Raw genomic sequence first — 17854 nt, 5'->3', positions numbered from 1 at the left:
GATGTTTGAAGATATTGCAGAAGTTTATATAGGCATCTGTATGGCCCTAAACTGGACAGCAGATACCCATAAAGAGATTTAGAGCATGGCGGAGCTCTGCATGATGCTTAAAATCTGGGAAACAGTGATGGGAACAGAGCTGTTATTCATAAAATGAGAATTTTATCTAGTCTTGCTGTTTCTATACTTTTAAAAATGACACAAACCTAAGAGGCATAGGTACTAGCAACAGTAACAAGAGCAACGGTGATATAAACTAATGTTCATAGAAATCTTTGAGAATACACAAAAATTCAAGGCACGGCACTCAGGGGTGAAACCTGGCCAAGAGTTTCTGCCACCTTTACCAAGGCAGGCTGGGGTAACACGCTCACCGTCACACAGCAGTTCTCGACTGCAACCTCTTACAGTCCCCACTGATGAAGAAAGGATACATTTCTAACTTAATCCAGACTGCCACATGGTAAAGCCATCTGGGAGGATATTTTGAAGGAAACAGATGGAAAAGGAAGAGATTCCTCTGAATGTAGTGTAAGATTTACATTATCCTCCATGAACTTCCATGTAGTCCCCATGTTTATATAATTTATCACTATTTCCTTAGACAGCTCAGATTAGGAAGCCTGCATGAGCTCATGTTCTTGTTGTTAATTCTGAGTCTGAACCTCCCTCCTTTAAAGGGAAATTCAGTAGTGTAAAAAAGAAAACGGAGAAAGGCAACCGGACTTAAGTGAAACCCAGCAGCATGAAGTTCCTGACCATCCCAGGAATTACGCTGTTTTACCTCCTCCTTCTTTCAGCCTCAGGAAGACACCGTCATGAGCACTTGCTCACAGCGATAATTTTTGTTCTCTGCCATGCACCCACACCCAGCAAAACTGCAATGTTGTGCTAGCATAAGCATGGGAGCGGGGCCTATTAAAACCAGGAAGGGTTAAAGACAAGTTAATGATTTCACTGAATATCCCTCAGGCCAAGGATTAAAAAAATTAAATGTTCTCTGAGTGAAGACATGGCACACAAATAATTTAAAGAGTGTAATTTCACTAGTCGTGTTGTGATGACTGGGGATTTCTAAAAAGCTCGCTCTCTCCTTTCAAACATTCTTCCATGCCTCCTCATTTTCTATACAAACATTTCCATTACTAATGGGAATGTCAAGGGGCCTCCTTTTCTCTCTCCAGAGCTCTCTCTCTCTCTGTGTCTCTGACCACAGAGATGCTGCCAAGGCACCGTGCAGCAATGGCTGCATCCGGCTGGCTGAAACACCCTACGGCATCCCCACCGGAGTCACCGCTTCAGGAAAGAAGGGACAGGAAGATCCACACAGGGAACCCTGGTGCTTTGGTTCAAACATCTACATCATTTTGCCATCAGTTAAATATGTCGTTACTTTGTTCTGCTACCAAAAGACGGAGTCCCAGGTCCCCTCTTTGTCCTCCCACACCCCAGCCCAGCCTCAGTCCCAGCGATTTCTTCCTCTCTTGTGCTAGGGCTCGCACTCGATTACTGTTCAAACAAAACACTCACAGGAGTACGTGCCCGGGGAGATCAGAGACCTAGTGGCATCACACATGCCATCAGTGGCAACAGTTTCTGCCAGGCTAGGCTGCAGGCAGAGCCACCAGCTCTAGACCCCTTTATCCTGCTGACCCCCGTGGGGATGAGCTCTGCTACGTACCAGAGGAAACCACAACATGAACAGCCTTTGCCTCCCGGATTTGGCCTCCGTTGCACAGCAGGGTTTAAGCCTCTCTATCTCTCAGATGCCGTGGAGGAGATGACTGGCTTTGTGTCCACCGGCAGGTTTTCTACCATGTTGTAGTAGGAATAGCCTGATTGCAGCTGTAACAGTTCAAGGATGTAAGCGAGACCAGGGAGAGGAAATATCTTTTATTAGAACAACTTGGTGTGTTTTGAATTGTGTGGTGTAGTCAGAAGGTTATAGATGGTAAGTCCTTGGGGACTGACGTTGTGTTTCTTGCATAAGCTGGCCTAGTAAAAGACATTACCTCGCCTTGAAAAACTTACCTCACTTGAAAATACTACTGCATTCATCCTGTATGTTATCTCCGCCATTCGGAGACGTTAATATTATTGCCAGTGCCATGGATTCATCATTGCTGCAACTGTATTGATTTCTTTTGTAGAAACCCGATTCCTGCACATGCTTTGGAGAGTTACATCATTTCACCCTTCCAACTCACAGCTAGGATGTTTTCTATTTCTTATGTAACAGCTCCTAATTCAGATTACAGTAGACATTACAATAATGTACACTGTGCAATAACGTATTAAAACCATAAGGTGGAAAAAAAAAGTATTATTCCCTTCTGAAAGCAGACCTCTTTCCAGAAAAGCAATGGACCCTTTATGCTCTTGACTCAGCAATCATTCATATTCACCGAGGTATGGCAGCACAACCCATGGACTCTGCCGGGCAGGGATGGACCTGCTCCCATGCCCACAGGCTGGTGCATATGCAACCAAATGGCAGAGTTAGGATGTTGGGTTTTTTTTAACATGGGGTGGGCTATGGAAAGAACATGGAGGCCATCATAAATGCAGTGTTTGACTGGTTTCGTGACACCCTAGCTTGCACTTTGTCCAAGGTATTAAAGAAGAATAATACCATCCAACAGAAGAAGTTCAAATGTGTTAGTCTTTATGACGAATCCAGTCTAGTTACCAAATTCAGCCTATTTTATTTTGTGGATTTAAAGACTCCTTTAGACCAGTGGGGAGAAGGGTTTTATACCTGTACCCCCTCTTTGCTGTAAGCAGTCCCCAGCCACCCATGTTCAGGACACACAGAGATACCTATCACATGCTGGACTTGTACCAGATGTGTGTGTGCATGTGCCTGCATTATCATTGCAAGGTGGCTGCTGCAGAAAGAGGACATTTCTGAGCAAGCACCATCCACTGCTTCCTCCTCTCATTCCCAAGGGCCACTGCGTGAATTGTTCTGGTGGTTGTGCCTAGCAAGCCAACAGCTGTCCCCCAGCTCATATGATTGATGTATTTCCCTTCATTCTTTACAGTAAAGGAGACCAGTTTAAATACTGTAGAATTATTTCATTTAAAGTAGTCTAAAGAATTTAAATTAGCTTTTCTTACCTGAGCAGGCTTCTTTTGAACCACTTGTTGAGGCTGAAAAGTAAAACAAAAGCATGGTGAGAAAGAAAATTCACTGAGGTCACTTAACTGTGATTTCACAGATGCTGGGAAAAATGTTTTCAGCAATAGAAATAAAACATAGGCAAAGCCCACATTCAGAAATGGAGTGATGAACATACCCAGCTCTCACATCCAGTCTCTCCTACACCTATCTGTGACCTTGCTCTGAAGTAGTTCAGTTTACTGTGGATGCAGAGGAGTATGTTAAGTTTGTATAATTAAAACCAAGGTGAAATCTAATTTAGCATGTTACATCTTTCAGCTCTTCTATGGTACTGCTAGATTTACTTTGCTGCATTACTTATCAGATGGTGAGAGTGGCCTAATTTTATAACTAGATTTTGTTGTCTCCACTGATGCTGTTCACTCTCTTTCCACACTTTTTCAGCTGTGAGTGGAGTGTCCTGCTGTGGGGAAGCCCTCCTTCCTGGCCATGAGCAGGAACACAACTCGGGCAGAGAGGTGAGGGACACATAACCTCATTCCCAAGCCAGGGCTTCCAACTTGACCAAAGCCATCCCTGCTGAAGCTAGGAGGTTGGGATGGGCAGTGGCTCCAGCCCTGGGAAGCTCTGGTTTGGGAGCTCTAGCTGGATGAAGGCGATGCTGTGCTGACCCTTGCGAGCCTGTTGACATGATTTCAGGGTTGCCCATCACCAGGCTGGCTGGGAGCATGGCAGGGAGAACTGGAGGCTACCTACACAGGACCTGGTGGCACAGCCACAGGCTCCTCAGCAAGTCTCCCTCCTGGCTGCTCCCACCCAGGAATGGGAAATACGGTCCCCACACGAGTCAGGAGACCCACCAAGGTGCCAGTACCCTTCATCCCCACCCTGGGGAGGAAGAGGAGTACCGATTAAAGAACTAACACAGGTGCACTTAAAATACATCACCACCGCGCAGGTGATGTGACAACCATTGTGGGTGCTAGGAGCAGCACGGAACAATAAGACCACAGATAAAGGATGAAATCCTGACACCGAGAGCACAAAAGGGCTTTTCTTACTTCGGTGGGGCAAAGCTGCCGCCTCCCCCCTCCAGGACTTTCTGTTTTCAAAGTATATGAATTGCACCCAATGATTTTCTTCCTGCCCTTCCTTCCTGCCTATTCCTAATCCCAGCTGTGATTTTAGTGCCTCGCTTGGGCAGAAGCCAACATGCTGTCCCTCTGCATGGCCAAAAACCTAATTTTCATGACAGTGTAGTAGGAAATAACTGGAATATTTCTGAATAAACAGTTTAGTGTAACTGGCCTTTCAGAGCAATATTTCAGTCGGAAGGATCAATGAAAATGTAAATTAAATGTAACTGATTCAATTCAGACTGCCCACCACAAGCGTCCCATTTTAACAAGAGATGCTTTGTTTATTTTCAGTCTTTTTCTAATTCAGTGGAATCCTATTGCTGTTATATTTTTTATCTATGCCTCAGGCTCCAAGTTCTGCTCTCAAATAAATATGAGAAAAAACCCATGCGATGACTGGGTCCGTCTTTAAACTTCAGGGTGGACCCTTTTCTTTTCTTTTCCATTAAATTTCCTTGCAATGGAGAAGCTATTACCAAGGCACACGTTTTACTGATGCCTTCTCCAGGTGGACTGCAAGCCCTGAACTCATTAACGGACATTTGCTGCCCTCGGACAAAGGAATGATTTGTTTGAAAGGAATCCCTCGTAACTACAGAACCCATTGAGCTCTTCAGTAATCTGCCACTAGTGCTTTTCCATTTTATTTTCTTTTTTTGCCTGCTGATTACACCTGTACACGTGTTTACTCCCAAACCACATGAAATCCACAGACATCCTTAGAGGCTGACTGTTTTCTCCTGCTCAGAAATCCCCATATATTTTTGGCCGTGCACTCTGCATTCATGTGACTCTCACACACTGTAGCTCAATGAAATCTTCTGAAAGAGCTGCCAACTCACCAAATTTTCCATGAATTAGGTCCTGACACTTCAATGAGAGGAAAGACAATGTCTGAAACAAGGCCAGCTCTGGCTTTCTGCCTAGTATGTGTCACAGTAATTCTACCAGCTGCCCTTCTACACAGCACTTCATACTTTTCAGACCACCAAAAAGCCCCTTGAATACTTTCAGTGATAGCTGGGGCTCAAGCTGCCAGCGTGTTTTCCCAGCCTCTGGCCCCCAGTGGCTCCAGACTGGACCTAGAAAGTTTTTTGTGTGTGTTTGTTTTGTTTTGTTGTTATTTTTATGAATGGCTTTCGCAGGGGACTCTGACTCCAGCACAATCCTATCCAGCCATTCATAAAAAAGCAGAGGGAAAATATTGTACTTTGCCCAGTTGGAAACTGTCTCTGATACTGACCAAGGCTTTCAAGAATCTTAGTCATTCAAGACCTTTGCTATCGTAATGCTTCATGTCGAGATCTCCCTGGCAGTGCTTTGCTTACTGCCGGCTAGGATTCCAGTGGATTTGGGATCTGGAGTTCAGCATGTGTTATGTTTTCTCCCTTAAATGGAAGCAGCACAGCTATGGAAGCTCAAAAGCAGGGCTCAGCCCCTCAGCGGGTATTAACGGCACACACCACCGACATGTCGGGAGCCGTGCCCACTTGTGCCACACTGAGGGCTCCAGCTTGTGGCAGCTGAATCACTGCAAGTGCTGGTTTTCAGGGGTATTGCTTTTCCTGCGTCAGCCTGCCTGCGTGGGAGAGCTATCTGGACGAATGCAGGCTGGATAAACCCAGAAAGGTCCAGTCCTGCGAGGACTGCAGTGTCCGCTCACTTAGGTCACCCCAAACCAGAAGAACTGAGGCATACAGGAATAATGAGGAATTTCCTAAGCACCTTCTTTCATTTCTTTAACTGTTGTGGATGTGATGCCTTTGGAAACTTCTTGACACACTACGGATACAAACACCTCGACTCACTAAGCTTTGTGTTCGCTGAGTTAAGAGATCTTTTCAGGGCTTCAAAGGAAACACCTCTGATTCAAAAGTGTTGCAACTGCATGTTCAACTAGCTGGAAAGAAGAAGAATCTGTCTTGGCTATGGAAAAGACTGGAACCATAAAAAAGCCATGGACAAGAGACTTTAAAGAGGTGCTTTGGAGCAAAATAAAGTTGTACGCAAGACACGAGAGCTCTGAACTATTATGGATCCCCCCAGGAGCCTGCAGAGTAAGACGGCAGACCTTCTGCTCTGTCAGAGGCTCTCTCACTTATGTCAGTGATCATATGTAAGGGGAGTTTCGTGCAACACAGGACTTTCACGTTTTATTTTTATCCTAAGTTTAAAAAACAACTATTGTACACTGAATGTGTATCAGCTGAAATTCCATACACTTGAAAGCAAAATTCAGGTTTTTTCCATCATATGCAAGTACAAGTCAACCTCAGGTAGCTTTCTTAAATTTGTATGAGACAGAAAGAACAAGTGACAGTGTTGGAAAAGTCCTATGACCATGTCATTTAAATGTCTGCCACACAAGAACAAATCCAAAGTACAGCAGAATTTGTTTTGCCATGTTTAAACTATTAAGTATGTGCGCTAAGGCAAAAGATAATAATTTAAAACTTCATGGTAAGAATCCTAACTTTGAACAGAAAAAAATTAAACCACCTAAAGCAGAAAGCACACAAACCTTTTGGTGGTTTTATCTTTGCTGTAAGTTTTGGATGTTCAAAGCCCAACTGTTTATCTTCTACAACGCACTTCTTCCACTCCTCCTCTGTCACTTCACCCCTCATTTTTTTTTATTTTCGAATTCTGTTACTTTACTTTTTGTTGATATCTTAGATGCATCCTTATAGCCTATACAGACACTGGTCAAGCAATTTCTTTGCCTTCTATGTGAGAACAAAAGAGCAGCCTCATGTGATGAGTCAATATTCATCTTGCACCAGCGGACTAAAGTTCTATCAAATTCAATTTGTCACACTTCTCATCCTCTGGCGTACTCCTTCTTACGCTGTGACTTTTCGTAGCATTATAAAAATAAGGAAGGATAAGGGTAAGTCTATGTCAACTAGCATGAGCAATGCTGGAACACATTTTTAATGGTCAGAGATAAAAGCACTGGTCTGAATGCAAACCATCTCCTGACTGCTGTGCCTGAAGCTCCAAGGGCAAGCTGCACAGTCACAGTGCTCCTAGATTTTGTGTTCATGTCTTCATCTTCAAACTGAGTATTATGAAGATGTTTGACTGATGCTTCTTGGCAACAGCGACCCTCTGTTTTATTCCCACAGCTTGACACAGACAAGACATTCACATGGAGGTAGCTCTGCTGGTGAAACTAAATGACCATGATGGAAACTAATACCCAGTTAGGATGACATTTATAGTGCTGACAGCTCAGTGTTGTGCGGAGATCATTAAAATAATTTCATAGGTCACCCAAACACTTGTAGTTCTAAATTAAAAGATGAGTAAAACCATATTTAGGTTTTTTGTCTACATATCCTCAAAAAATCAGGAAGTTCGTATTATACCAGTTGAAACCAATATAATCCAAAATAAATCATGTCTTCCAAGCAGTTCCATATGACAGCAGAGTAACGACTGTTCTGCCCTACAGCTTTAATTGGTTCGAGTCCAGCCTTTCCCTCCCTTTTCCAGCACAGAGTGATACAACGCTGGGACCGGGGACCCACGCAGCCTGCGAGAGAGCCCTCGCCTCTGGGCAAAAGCTACTTTCAGCTTCATGACCGTCAGCAGGGATCCACCCGAGACTGCATGGGACGGCGCGCCTGCCATTCGCTCCTCTGATCCAGGTATGCTCATGGCTTGCTTTAGAAATGATCTTCCTTTTGAGGGGGTAGCAGAAATGCTTTTTTTACACCATCAATAGCGAGGGGGGATGCCCTCTCGGCCCAAGCAGGACTGGCTTGCGTCTTGGAAGCACAGGTCATGAATTCTCCTGCCTCCATCACATGTTTGCAGTCAACTGGCAACCGTGGTGTCTGTGTACGCACACTGCTGTGGGTCATTAGGATCTAACAGCAAAACCATCTGGCCCTTAGAGTTCAAAGGAGATTTCACAGTCCTCTGTGCAGTCTCATAAATGAGGCTAATAGTAATCTGTGGAGAATTTTGGCAAAATCTGTGGAACTTTTATTCTTTATTTTCTATCCTATTTGGCACTCCTCTGAGTTTTTAATACCAAATACAAAGTCAGGTCATTCAAAAAATATTTATTAGCTTATTAAACTGACCTCCCCTGACTGCTGCTGGAAAACCCTGCAACATCTCAGGAACTGCACCAATAACTTTAGCTGATGACAAAGTAAATAGTACTTCTATTTCACTTGTGGAGGAGAGCAGAGAGCATCAAAGTTTTCCAAGTACACAAAGTCACTTTTAATAGTTATTTGACTGGCAACAAAATTTTATATTTTAATTGGCGAATTCAAAGCACGCTGCTTCAAATGACTCTTTTGGTAGCCTGAAAATGCAGGCACTGGCACATATATCCAGTCAGGTATGTATATATCCAATGGAAGTCAAACAAGTGACTTCAGCAGGGTTAGGATTTCATACATTTTGTTTACAGAAAGTTACCTTCACTACAAAACTTCTGTAAGTTGCTACATTTGCAAAGGTTTTATGGTCTGAGAGGATAAAACCCATGAAAGAAATGTATTAAAAATCAAATTCTGTTTTCTTTTACACTCGTATAACCCATTATTTTTCAGTTGCTTTGACCCAGCCTTCCTCACAGAGGTAGATTTCCCACCATTACAGATCTTGGTAAGTACAAATTTAATGGTTAGAACGGGAAGGGAAAAAACATAATTTTTCTTCATCTGCTAGCTGAACTGTTAGTTCAAGCACAACAATAGCCCATTGAGTTTATCAAGGATATAATAAAAATTCAAAGCACAGTAGCTGTTAGTTCAGTGCTCTTGATAGATGCTATTAATTTTTATAATGTTTCAGCCAGTATTGGTTATATTTCCATAAAATAGTAGTGCAGCTTATGAAATAGCCATTTAATGGGCCTTGTATCTGTAGTTCGATACTATAAGCAAAGTTTAAATTGGCGTACTCGGCTAAAATCAATACAGTTTGGCAGCAGGAGGATCTGTTGTTGCTGACTGCTCTTCTTCAGAGTCACCGCTGACCTGTTGGGTTCCCCTGTTACTTCATTATCATCCATCATGTATTTGATAACCTTTCTTGATGCATTTTGTTCAGGTTTAGTTCAGCACCCTGTGTATTTTTCTGCTAAAATATTAAGAAGCAATTTCTGCCTGTCAGAATAATTCTAGTATACAGTTCAGCATTGAGGTTTTCTTGATATGCACCTAAGGAAATATGAGCTGGCTCCTTTGTCTGGCAAACGTCATATGTATCTGTCTATTTATAACTCCCTACACAGACAGACTATTGAGAAAGCCAAATGGGACGTTCCAGTTATTCTTAGTTATAGCATAAGGAAAAAAACTACGTTTTAGTAGACAGAAATAAATGATAAGTTATTTGCAAAGAAACTAAGCCCTCATAATTCAGGGATATAAACCGATCAGAAACTACTTAGCTTTATACCTTGCAGACTTCTCCACACAAATAACTATTGTGCAACTGTTTATCTCCAGACTATCTTGTCTGTTGGACACAGCAACCCCTGTGTTCACCGTGCATTTCTCTTGGCCCATGTGGAAATGATTTTTGGTCACTAGTAAACGGGCTAGATTTTAATTGATGACCTAGAGGTGAAAAGCACCGTATCACATTACGATCCGGTTCCAACTTTTGTTTTAGAATCTTCCCTCTCTTCTTGCTCAGGTACCTCCCGCCGTACGGACCGAAAAACCAGGGGCAGTTCCTGCTTCAGGGACCATTCCTGGCGGTACCACTGATGGTGGCTGCATGGAGCTGATCAGAGCTGCAGGACTGTCATCAGTGGACTCATCTCTGGACCTGACTGCCAGGAGCTCCTGAATCCCCCCGACCTTTGCACTGGCCTCCAGTGAAATAACAGAGTAAATAGAGCAGTGAAGTCCCAAACCAGACAACCTGCTGCAAAATCTGCTACTGTTTGGAAAGTGAAGTCTGAAGTGAAAACTTCAGTGGTTTTGCTCAAATTTTAACTATTGTCAGGTAACATTTCTCTTTCTGGCCTCCTACGTTCATTCTCCTCCTCATTTTAAGGTCACAAAGACCGTAACTTATTCAGTAACAGCGTCCTTGTGTTACTTAGAGACTGGAAAACATGCACAGCCCATTTTCCACAATGTAGGCTTAGATACAAACAATCAAATTCATTTCCAGGCCTATGAAAGCTTCTGCCACCAACAGGCCCAAGCCTAGAGGCAGAGATGGAAAAAGAACTGAAGTGGCAGTGATGGAAAACGAGGGGTAAACTGCTCCACTGGGCAGCCCTGGGACTACAACAGTGTCCCAGCAGTGACAGGTAGCAACTCTGCCCCCTGCCCCACGTCTCCACCACAGTGCTGCTGCAATGGCCACGCCACAGCCCGGAGCTGCACTTCTTCACAAGAGCCCCCGAAGCAGGATACTGGTGAAAATACAATACGCACTTCCCTCAGCCCTTGGGCACCTTCACTACCCTGGGAATGTAGCCGTTCAAGCTACCTTGAAGGTAGCGATTCAAGCCAAGGAGTCTCAGTGTCCTCCCTTGGGTATTTCCCAGTGGCAGCCTGTGGCGTATTTCTTCAGTTTAGCTGCATGCTAAAAGCGCTGCTGCCTCCAGAGATTTGCGCTTCATGTTTTAGCGAGGCACATCTCAACCAGAGGAGGAAAGCATCAGAGTGAGCACTATGTAAAGGCAGGTGCAGGAGAACATGATCTGCTGCCTAGGAAACCTGCAGACTTCACCTATAGGAGAAAACAATCCAGTCCAGGTCCACAGCCTGGCTTGCATCCATACCACCTTTCCTCTTCCCGTACGGGGCTGTCTCTTCCACACTGCCTAGAGGGAAGAGCCCGTGGGCCATGCTATTTCCTTAACCACACCTGGGCACCATGTTAGGTGGCAGAGGACAAGACGGTGAAGGAGAGAAGGCTCCCAACTGCACAGCACAGACAACTGCAGGGCAGTGCTTGAGGCTGTGCCCAGGCACTGTTCAGCTCACTGAGCACAGACACAACTCTAGATCCTGTTAGGAAGAGCTATCTGTCCCCTCATCTGCACAAACTGCGATAAGGATACAAGGGATCTAGGCAGCCTCTTTTGCACAGCCATTTCTGCCCCTTCAGAGATGTAAAGCATCTTGTACAGAGGTTATGCGGTCATCCCCAGGCCCGGTCCTAAACTCCTGCAGGAGCTTCTCCTTCCCATACAGCTCATTGCCTCCGTGACCCCCCATTGCCCTGTGACGGCTGCGCAGGGTTTTCCTCCAAAGAAAAGGCACACAGCGCAAGCAAGGCCAATCGACTGTGCCTGGCTGATTTTCTGCAGCTGAGGATCTGGCCTGAGGCACTTCTCTTGAACTTCTTTGTCTGAGCAGATCCATTGGTAGCCACATGGTTGGCTGGGGATGTTTTTGTACGTCTGGGATATACAGATGTCTGATAGCTGTCTGTCTATCGAATAGATTTGATAATTATTACTGCCTCCAGGAAACTGATGCTGCTAAGAGTGTCTGTCAGAGTCCGACCAGAGCCTGCTGACATCCTGGCACAGTTTCATAAAGAAGTCAGTGTCCAAAATAGAAATACATTTTCCACGTACTTGAAATATACCAGGGGCTTGGTGGTGAGTTGTTGTAATTAATCCACTTCCTGGCTTGATATATTTTGGGATCATTCTGGTGCATGGTATGTTAAATACTGAACTCAGTTCATACTGTTATTTTTTAAATGGAAATTACATTCATTATGTCCAAAGGCATGATTTGTAGGCACTCCTTGCAAAGCAGAAAAAAACCCATTGCATTGCATTTCTGGTGTGCTTTTACCATTCACTCATTAATAGCAATTTCATCATATGCATCATTGTGAAATCCACGTGACACGGTAACGTATTTTAAAAGATGGTAGCAAACCGATTTTCTCTTTTACCTAGCTAGAAACCATTTAATAAAAGATTGCAAAGTCAAAGTCTACAATATCCTATCGTCAGCCTCTCGACAGCAGCAGAAATATGAATAGTGCCTGTATACACAGTTTCCCTCGGTCTGAAAGAGAGAAAGAAGGGGGAAGAGAGGGAGGGAGAAAGAGATTCTGCTCTTGATAATCCTGGTGTAATTTTGGAGTTGTTCTATTTATGTCCCTGGACAGACTCTGAATTTAGCCCAGTCTAGAAGAGAAAAATTTGACTGTAATTTTTACAGGACAATTACCTGACTGTCTAACTATAGTTATTCAATAGCCTTTTGGAAGCTACATCTGACCTGAAGATCCTATTTGTTGCTTGGATCTAACCATGTTAACATCAAAGGTATGTGTGTTAGGTATGCACGCAAATCCCCTGCAGCTTTTTTCATAATAGTACTGAAACCCAATACCACATCAAGAATGCAGCGCCTGGAGCACCCTACTACAGCCCTGCTCCCTGGTACAGCTTAAAGTGGTTTCCTTGCTCACAGAGCTCCATCCACAACTTGGAAAGCAGCCTGCTTTTAAATGTTATGGTTGCTAGGGAGGGCTTGTGAACATTTTACCAAACGCAGGTCATTTCAGAGAACAGGACTGCTCAATATTTACTCTCAGTTCCTGATAACTCTTCCGTATTTTGTTGTTTCTGTTGCTTCAGTGACAAAACCCGATTTTTCACGCCACAAAAAACTAAGCTAAATCCTGTCCTTGGCTAAATTCTGTCCGTGGTTCAAACCAGTTGCAGAGTCTATCCAAAGAGGTAAATGCTTCCATTTCCCAACTAGACACATTTTATTGTACTTGGAACCTATGTGGTTTGGGACGTGCCAAAAATATACCAGTTGGTAGCACCTGTGGCTAGGTGGTCCTGGCAGCAGAGGTGAAAGCAGCTTGCTGGATGAAGGAGCAGGATAGCTGGCCTCCAAATGCTGCTGTAGTTGGCACAGAGAGACATACCCTTTCTGGGAATTAGGTACACTGGGTAGACAGAAGCTTGATTTGCAGCTGAACATTATCCACCTCCGTGAGATCGGGTATTATATCAACACCAGATCGCTTAATGGCAGCTGCAAGATCATTTTAGCATTGGCAGCAACGTGGCCAAGGATACCCTGATACTCTAGATATTAACATGGTATGGGAGCTACTGATGGTGTGGAGCAAGGTCCTTCTGCTGGTCAGCAGGCTGCTCCCAGGCACCTAAATGTCCCCACGTTCCATGCCTGTGACCCCCCAGCCCAGCCTCAAGCAAGACTTTATCTTGAGAAGGGAGCCAGGGAGCGCAAGGATGAGCCTTGGGGCAAGCCCCACAGACACCAGAGGTTGCTGTGAGCCCATTGCTCTCCCAGGCAAATCCCATGGCCAGCAAGGAGGCCACCAGCGAAGGAAGGACTGCATTTGGTGGCGGGGCAAGGAAACAACAGCTTGGGACAGCGTGTGTACACCTAGGAGCTTATGGAAATCTTTGGCTGGTAGGGAACAGTGCTGGGAAGTTTTGGTTGGGTTGCACAGTGAGAAAGATCCAAAGGGATGGGATGGAGGAATGGAAGTGGCAAGGAGAGATGATGGGAAAGAGGGGGAGCAAACGCACACCACCTTCCCTGCTTGCACACAAATGGGAATGAGGTCTCTGTGCTGCCCATTATGTGGAAGGAACTGAGAGGAAACACATAGAAATACCTTATTCATGTTTCTTTTTGTCCACCAACGCACACAAGATGGCTGTATTGTTGTCATATTTTTGGCTTCTTTTACGCTCTTTAAATTGTGTGTGTTAACTGACATATTTTGGGGGTTTTGTGGTGTTTTTAAACAGAGCAATTGGGAAGTTTGGTTAGAAAGACTGTTTTTAGGTACCGGTGGGATTTTAGATTTTAGGATCAGATGCATTTTGTAGGCTTTATGGGAGTGCTTCATCTTCTCAGATCATAAAAAGGAAGAGAGAAATAGGAAGGCCCTGGGACTGTACTGCCTTGGAGAATGGAGGATTACACCCCTACCCGCAAGCAGAAAAACAACCTGCCGTTCAAGGCTGATGACAGCAGGATCCACAGGAGCTCATGCTCTTCCTGAAGAAGAACTCAAGCCACCTCTCAGCACGGCAATCTGTGCAGAAGCAGGTCTGCTTCAGCTTTGTGGTTAGATGGTGCTGGCAGCTGGACACCCAGGACATTCACTGTTTGTTATACAAGCACTTCAAAAGGGTGGGGGACAGTGATGGGATAAGGAGTTGCCCATGCCTCTTCGCCTTTCATCACCTCCCAGGAAAGTCTCCCTTTGGGGCTAATTTAGATGCATTTACATTAACAAATCTGTGGCCTTTTCAGCCACGTTTTTTCACTTTAATTCCTGTCTGCCCTTGCTGGCACATGCCCTTGGCAATTTGTGGTTATTTTGCTCATTCGGCATTGCATAATTGTCCTTTATTACTGAATATAGATTTTTTTTTTATAGTTAAGCAAATGCAGAGCTCATGAAAGCAATATAGGCTAGCTCCATTTTGCTTAGCAAATACTGGGGTTTTTTTTCTTTTTCTTTCTCTTCTTCTTTTTCTCGGTCAAAAAGACAATGTTTTGCTAACCGTAAACTGGTTTGCAAGCCCGAAACTGATGATTTCGTGAGTCTTCCAGATGCATCATCACAGTTCCAGAAAGCTTCCTGACTGACAAGAAAGCCAGGACTTCTGTGAGATCTCCACATCAGGATATTATTAATAAACGTTCTGTACCTCAGAGGGACACACCCCCCCCCCAGTATCACGTAAGCTCCATATGGCTCCCTCCTCAGCACTGTGGCAGTCTCCTCCCTCTCCTTACTCCTAAGTGTGATGGGGCCCAACCTTTTGGGCTGGGGTTGGTTGAATGGTCCCTTACAGAGGTATTCAAGGTCTCTATGCTCAATTCCAACCATGACTTAATACATGAAGACAGTTCTTTCACATGTCCCACGCTCATCCCATGACAAGATGATGTCTGTGCTTGGACCAATTGATAGACATGAGATCAGATGGGTGAAGAGCAGGAGCCACACATCCTTGAAGAGAGAGCACAGTGGAAAGAAGGCTGCTGCCCTCTGCCCAGGATAAAGGCCTTCAGAAAAGAGGATGCACGGTAATTTTGCACTGTTGATAATCTTGGCAGGGAGGATCCAGCCCATGAGCTTTAGTTTAACCAGCCCTGCCCTAGAAAGCAGTTAGTAGGTCCATTTAAAATTTTGAACCTTCACTTACAGCACTGGCCAGTAATACCTGGGAGTGCGCTTTTGCCTGGCTGTCTCAGCCATACTACACTCCAACTACAGGTCTGCCAACGTCCTGGGGAGTCTTTAGTGTGCAGGAGTTACATTTCTGGAAGAGCCTGGGATGCCAATGAACCACGGAGACTTTAGGAGCAAAATGCATATTCACTGATTAGCATCCTGTAGTAACACAGATACAGACGAGGACATCTGGTTCCTGAAGACTACAGAACTAATCCCTATCTGAACCTGACCTATTGGTACATAGTAGACAAGGGCAAACTCCAAGCAAAAAAACTTGGGAAGTGCTTCGATACCACCATGATGAAAATGTTTGTCTATCTCCTCATCAGTATCACTTGTGGTGGATTTCTTTTTTTTTTCCAAGTACATTTTTCTTAACCCTCAGTGTTACTTCAGAAATGGAAATCCAACTCATTACCAGATGTCCTGTGGGAGACCTGTGATGCTGCGTGATGGGTCATACCGGTACTACTCCTCAGTTCAACATGGACTTTCTTACGAAAAGCTTAAGAATATATATCAGATAAATAAAACCAATCACAATATCTAAATACATAATCTCATCTCTGAATATCCTTTTCATCTCTGCAGATCCCAAAGTGATTTACACACTGGAAGTGACATGGGAACCTTATAAAGGGATCTGTTTCACTCTGCACCGAAATGCAGCCATTTCTGGGATGAGGTCTGGCAGCTGTTTTAACAGCACAAGACAATATTACATATAGTTGGGGCATGAGGTAAAGAATACCATATCCAGTTTATGTGGCAGGGAAGGAAGGATGTAATTATCCAAATTGGAATTTGGCCAGAACACCGGGGTCAAAACCCCGGCTCTTTTGAAAAGTGCCATGGGAACTTTGATGATCATGAGTGGTCAGGGCCTTGATTTTACACCTCATCTGAAAAACACCACCTCCAACGACAGTTTTCTTGAGTACCATGCAGAAGCATTCATCCTAAGTGAATCAGAAAGAAAAGTGCATCCCAGCACAGCAGCTAAGTGTCCTTGGAGGTATTAATTTTGTTTCCCAGTTAGCCTGTACAATCTGAGAGCCCAGGGGACATATACATACCCCTTTTGCAGCACTGGTCTACAAAGAGAACAGGACGCTGCTTGTGTTGGATGTATTTATCAGAAACTCAGCTCACAACCCCACTGTTTTCAAAACAGCAGTACTCCTCCCATGACCATCTCGTGACTTGACTTCTGTTGTCTAAAATGTGAATCATATTCAAGTATTTCATCTATGAATGGCTACTCACCAAACAAACAACTTTCCATTGTGGTATTAGTGAGCTACTGCATTCTGCATGATTTACATACACGAACACATCACTGACTTAAAAGTCATTTTAAAAGTCACCACCAGGTAAGCAGCAGTAACAGAATACATACGGGTTTTAGACTACTTCAGATGTGAGGATATACAGCAACACTTTACACGTACTTTACTAAGGTGAAGGAATAGTACTTAGCAATGAGGACAGGCTAGCAGCCTGTGCATGGGTAGTCACTAATACTTATCAAAGCTCAGCCAGGACACTGTAACTCAGTCGTGCATTAAATATCTCAGACTAGAAATTATGTCCATATCTCTTTTTATAGATTTGGAGAGTGGTACTTAGTGCTAATGCACTAAGGTGGCTTACAGCTTAAGACTGTTAATTTTTGATCAGTCTTAATTCTTAAAATCAAATTCAGCAACCTACCCGCCCTGAACAGATTCTGCCTGGCACAAAACATCACGCAATTCTCAACAAGCCCCTGCTGCTTCTAGGGTAATTCTTAAGACTGTCATCTGAGAGCTGGACCTAGTGGCAGGTGCCTCCAGGCACCCAAATGACTGTAGTCCTCCAATAGCTCATGAGCTGTATTGTGCTGGACCACGTACCACAGCCAGCAGTGGGACCAAGAGGAATCAAATCCAGTGCTACTGGAGACAGGAAAAACCACCAAAGCTGACATTTCCAGGTTGCCCAGCAAATGTTCACCCAGCTCCTCGCTCCGTTCCTGTCTTCCCATGGCACTGCACAACTCTGGGGCAACAAGCAATGAACCCAGCAAGTGAGGCAGAAAGATTCTGGGCAACAAGATTTTCATACAACATTGGGAGAGCCAAGTAAATTTACTGTCCCTGCATTAGATGCTGCATAGCTGATCCCCTCACGTGAAGAACGGGTGCTCTAAACATGGAAAACTGACAAAAGTTGGGCTGTGAAGAAAAGAGGCCCAGAGAGATGAAATGGTTCATCACAGGACATGTCGGTGTCAAAAACATTACTGAATGCAGGTTTCTTGGGACTGGTCTAGACCTCTGTCACAGTCCCCATTTTTTAAATATGACTCAAAAGTTTATGAGAGTTCATCACCTGCATTCAAATGCCA

General features: G+C 44.3%; 1 protein-coding gene across 2 annotated transcripts in view; it reads right to left on the bottom strand.

The window, feature by feature from the left end:
* HMGA2 (high mobility group AT-hook 2) overlaps window positions 1-17854 on the bottom strand; it is a 125197-nt gene that overhangs the window by 23330 nt on the left and 84013 nt on the right. For both annotated transcript variants that reach the window (XM_076328654.1, XM_076328653.1), the window contains one exon: window positions 3121-3153. In XM_076328654.1, the coding sequence (XP_076184769.1) occupies window positions 3121-3153 (33 nt within the window). The remainder of the gene's footprint in view (window positions 1-3120; window positions 3154-17854) is intronic.

This window comes from Aptenodytes patagonicus, chromosome 1 (genome assembly GCF_965638725.1).
Source record: "Aptenodytes patagonicus chromosome 1, bAptPat1.pri.cur, whole genome shotgun sequence".
NCBI classification, from domain to species: domain Eukaryota; kingdom Metazoa; phylum Chordata; class Aves; order Sphenisciformes; family Spheniscidae; genus Aptenodytes; species Aptenodytes patagonicus.
This window is presented reverse-complemented; position numbering and strand designations above follow the sequence as displayed.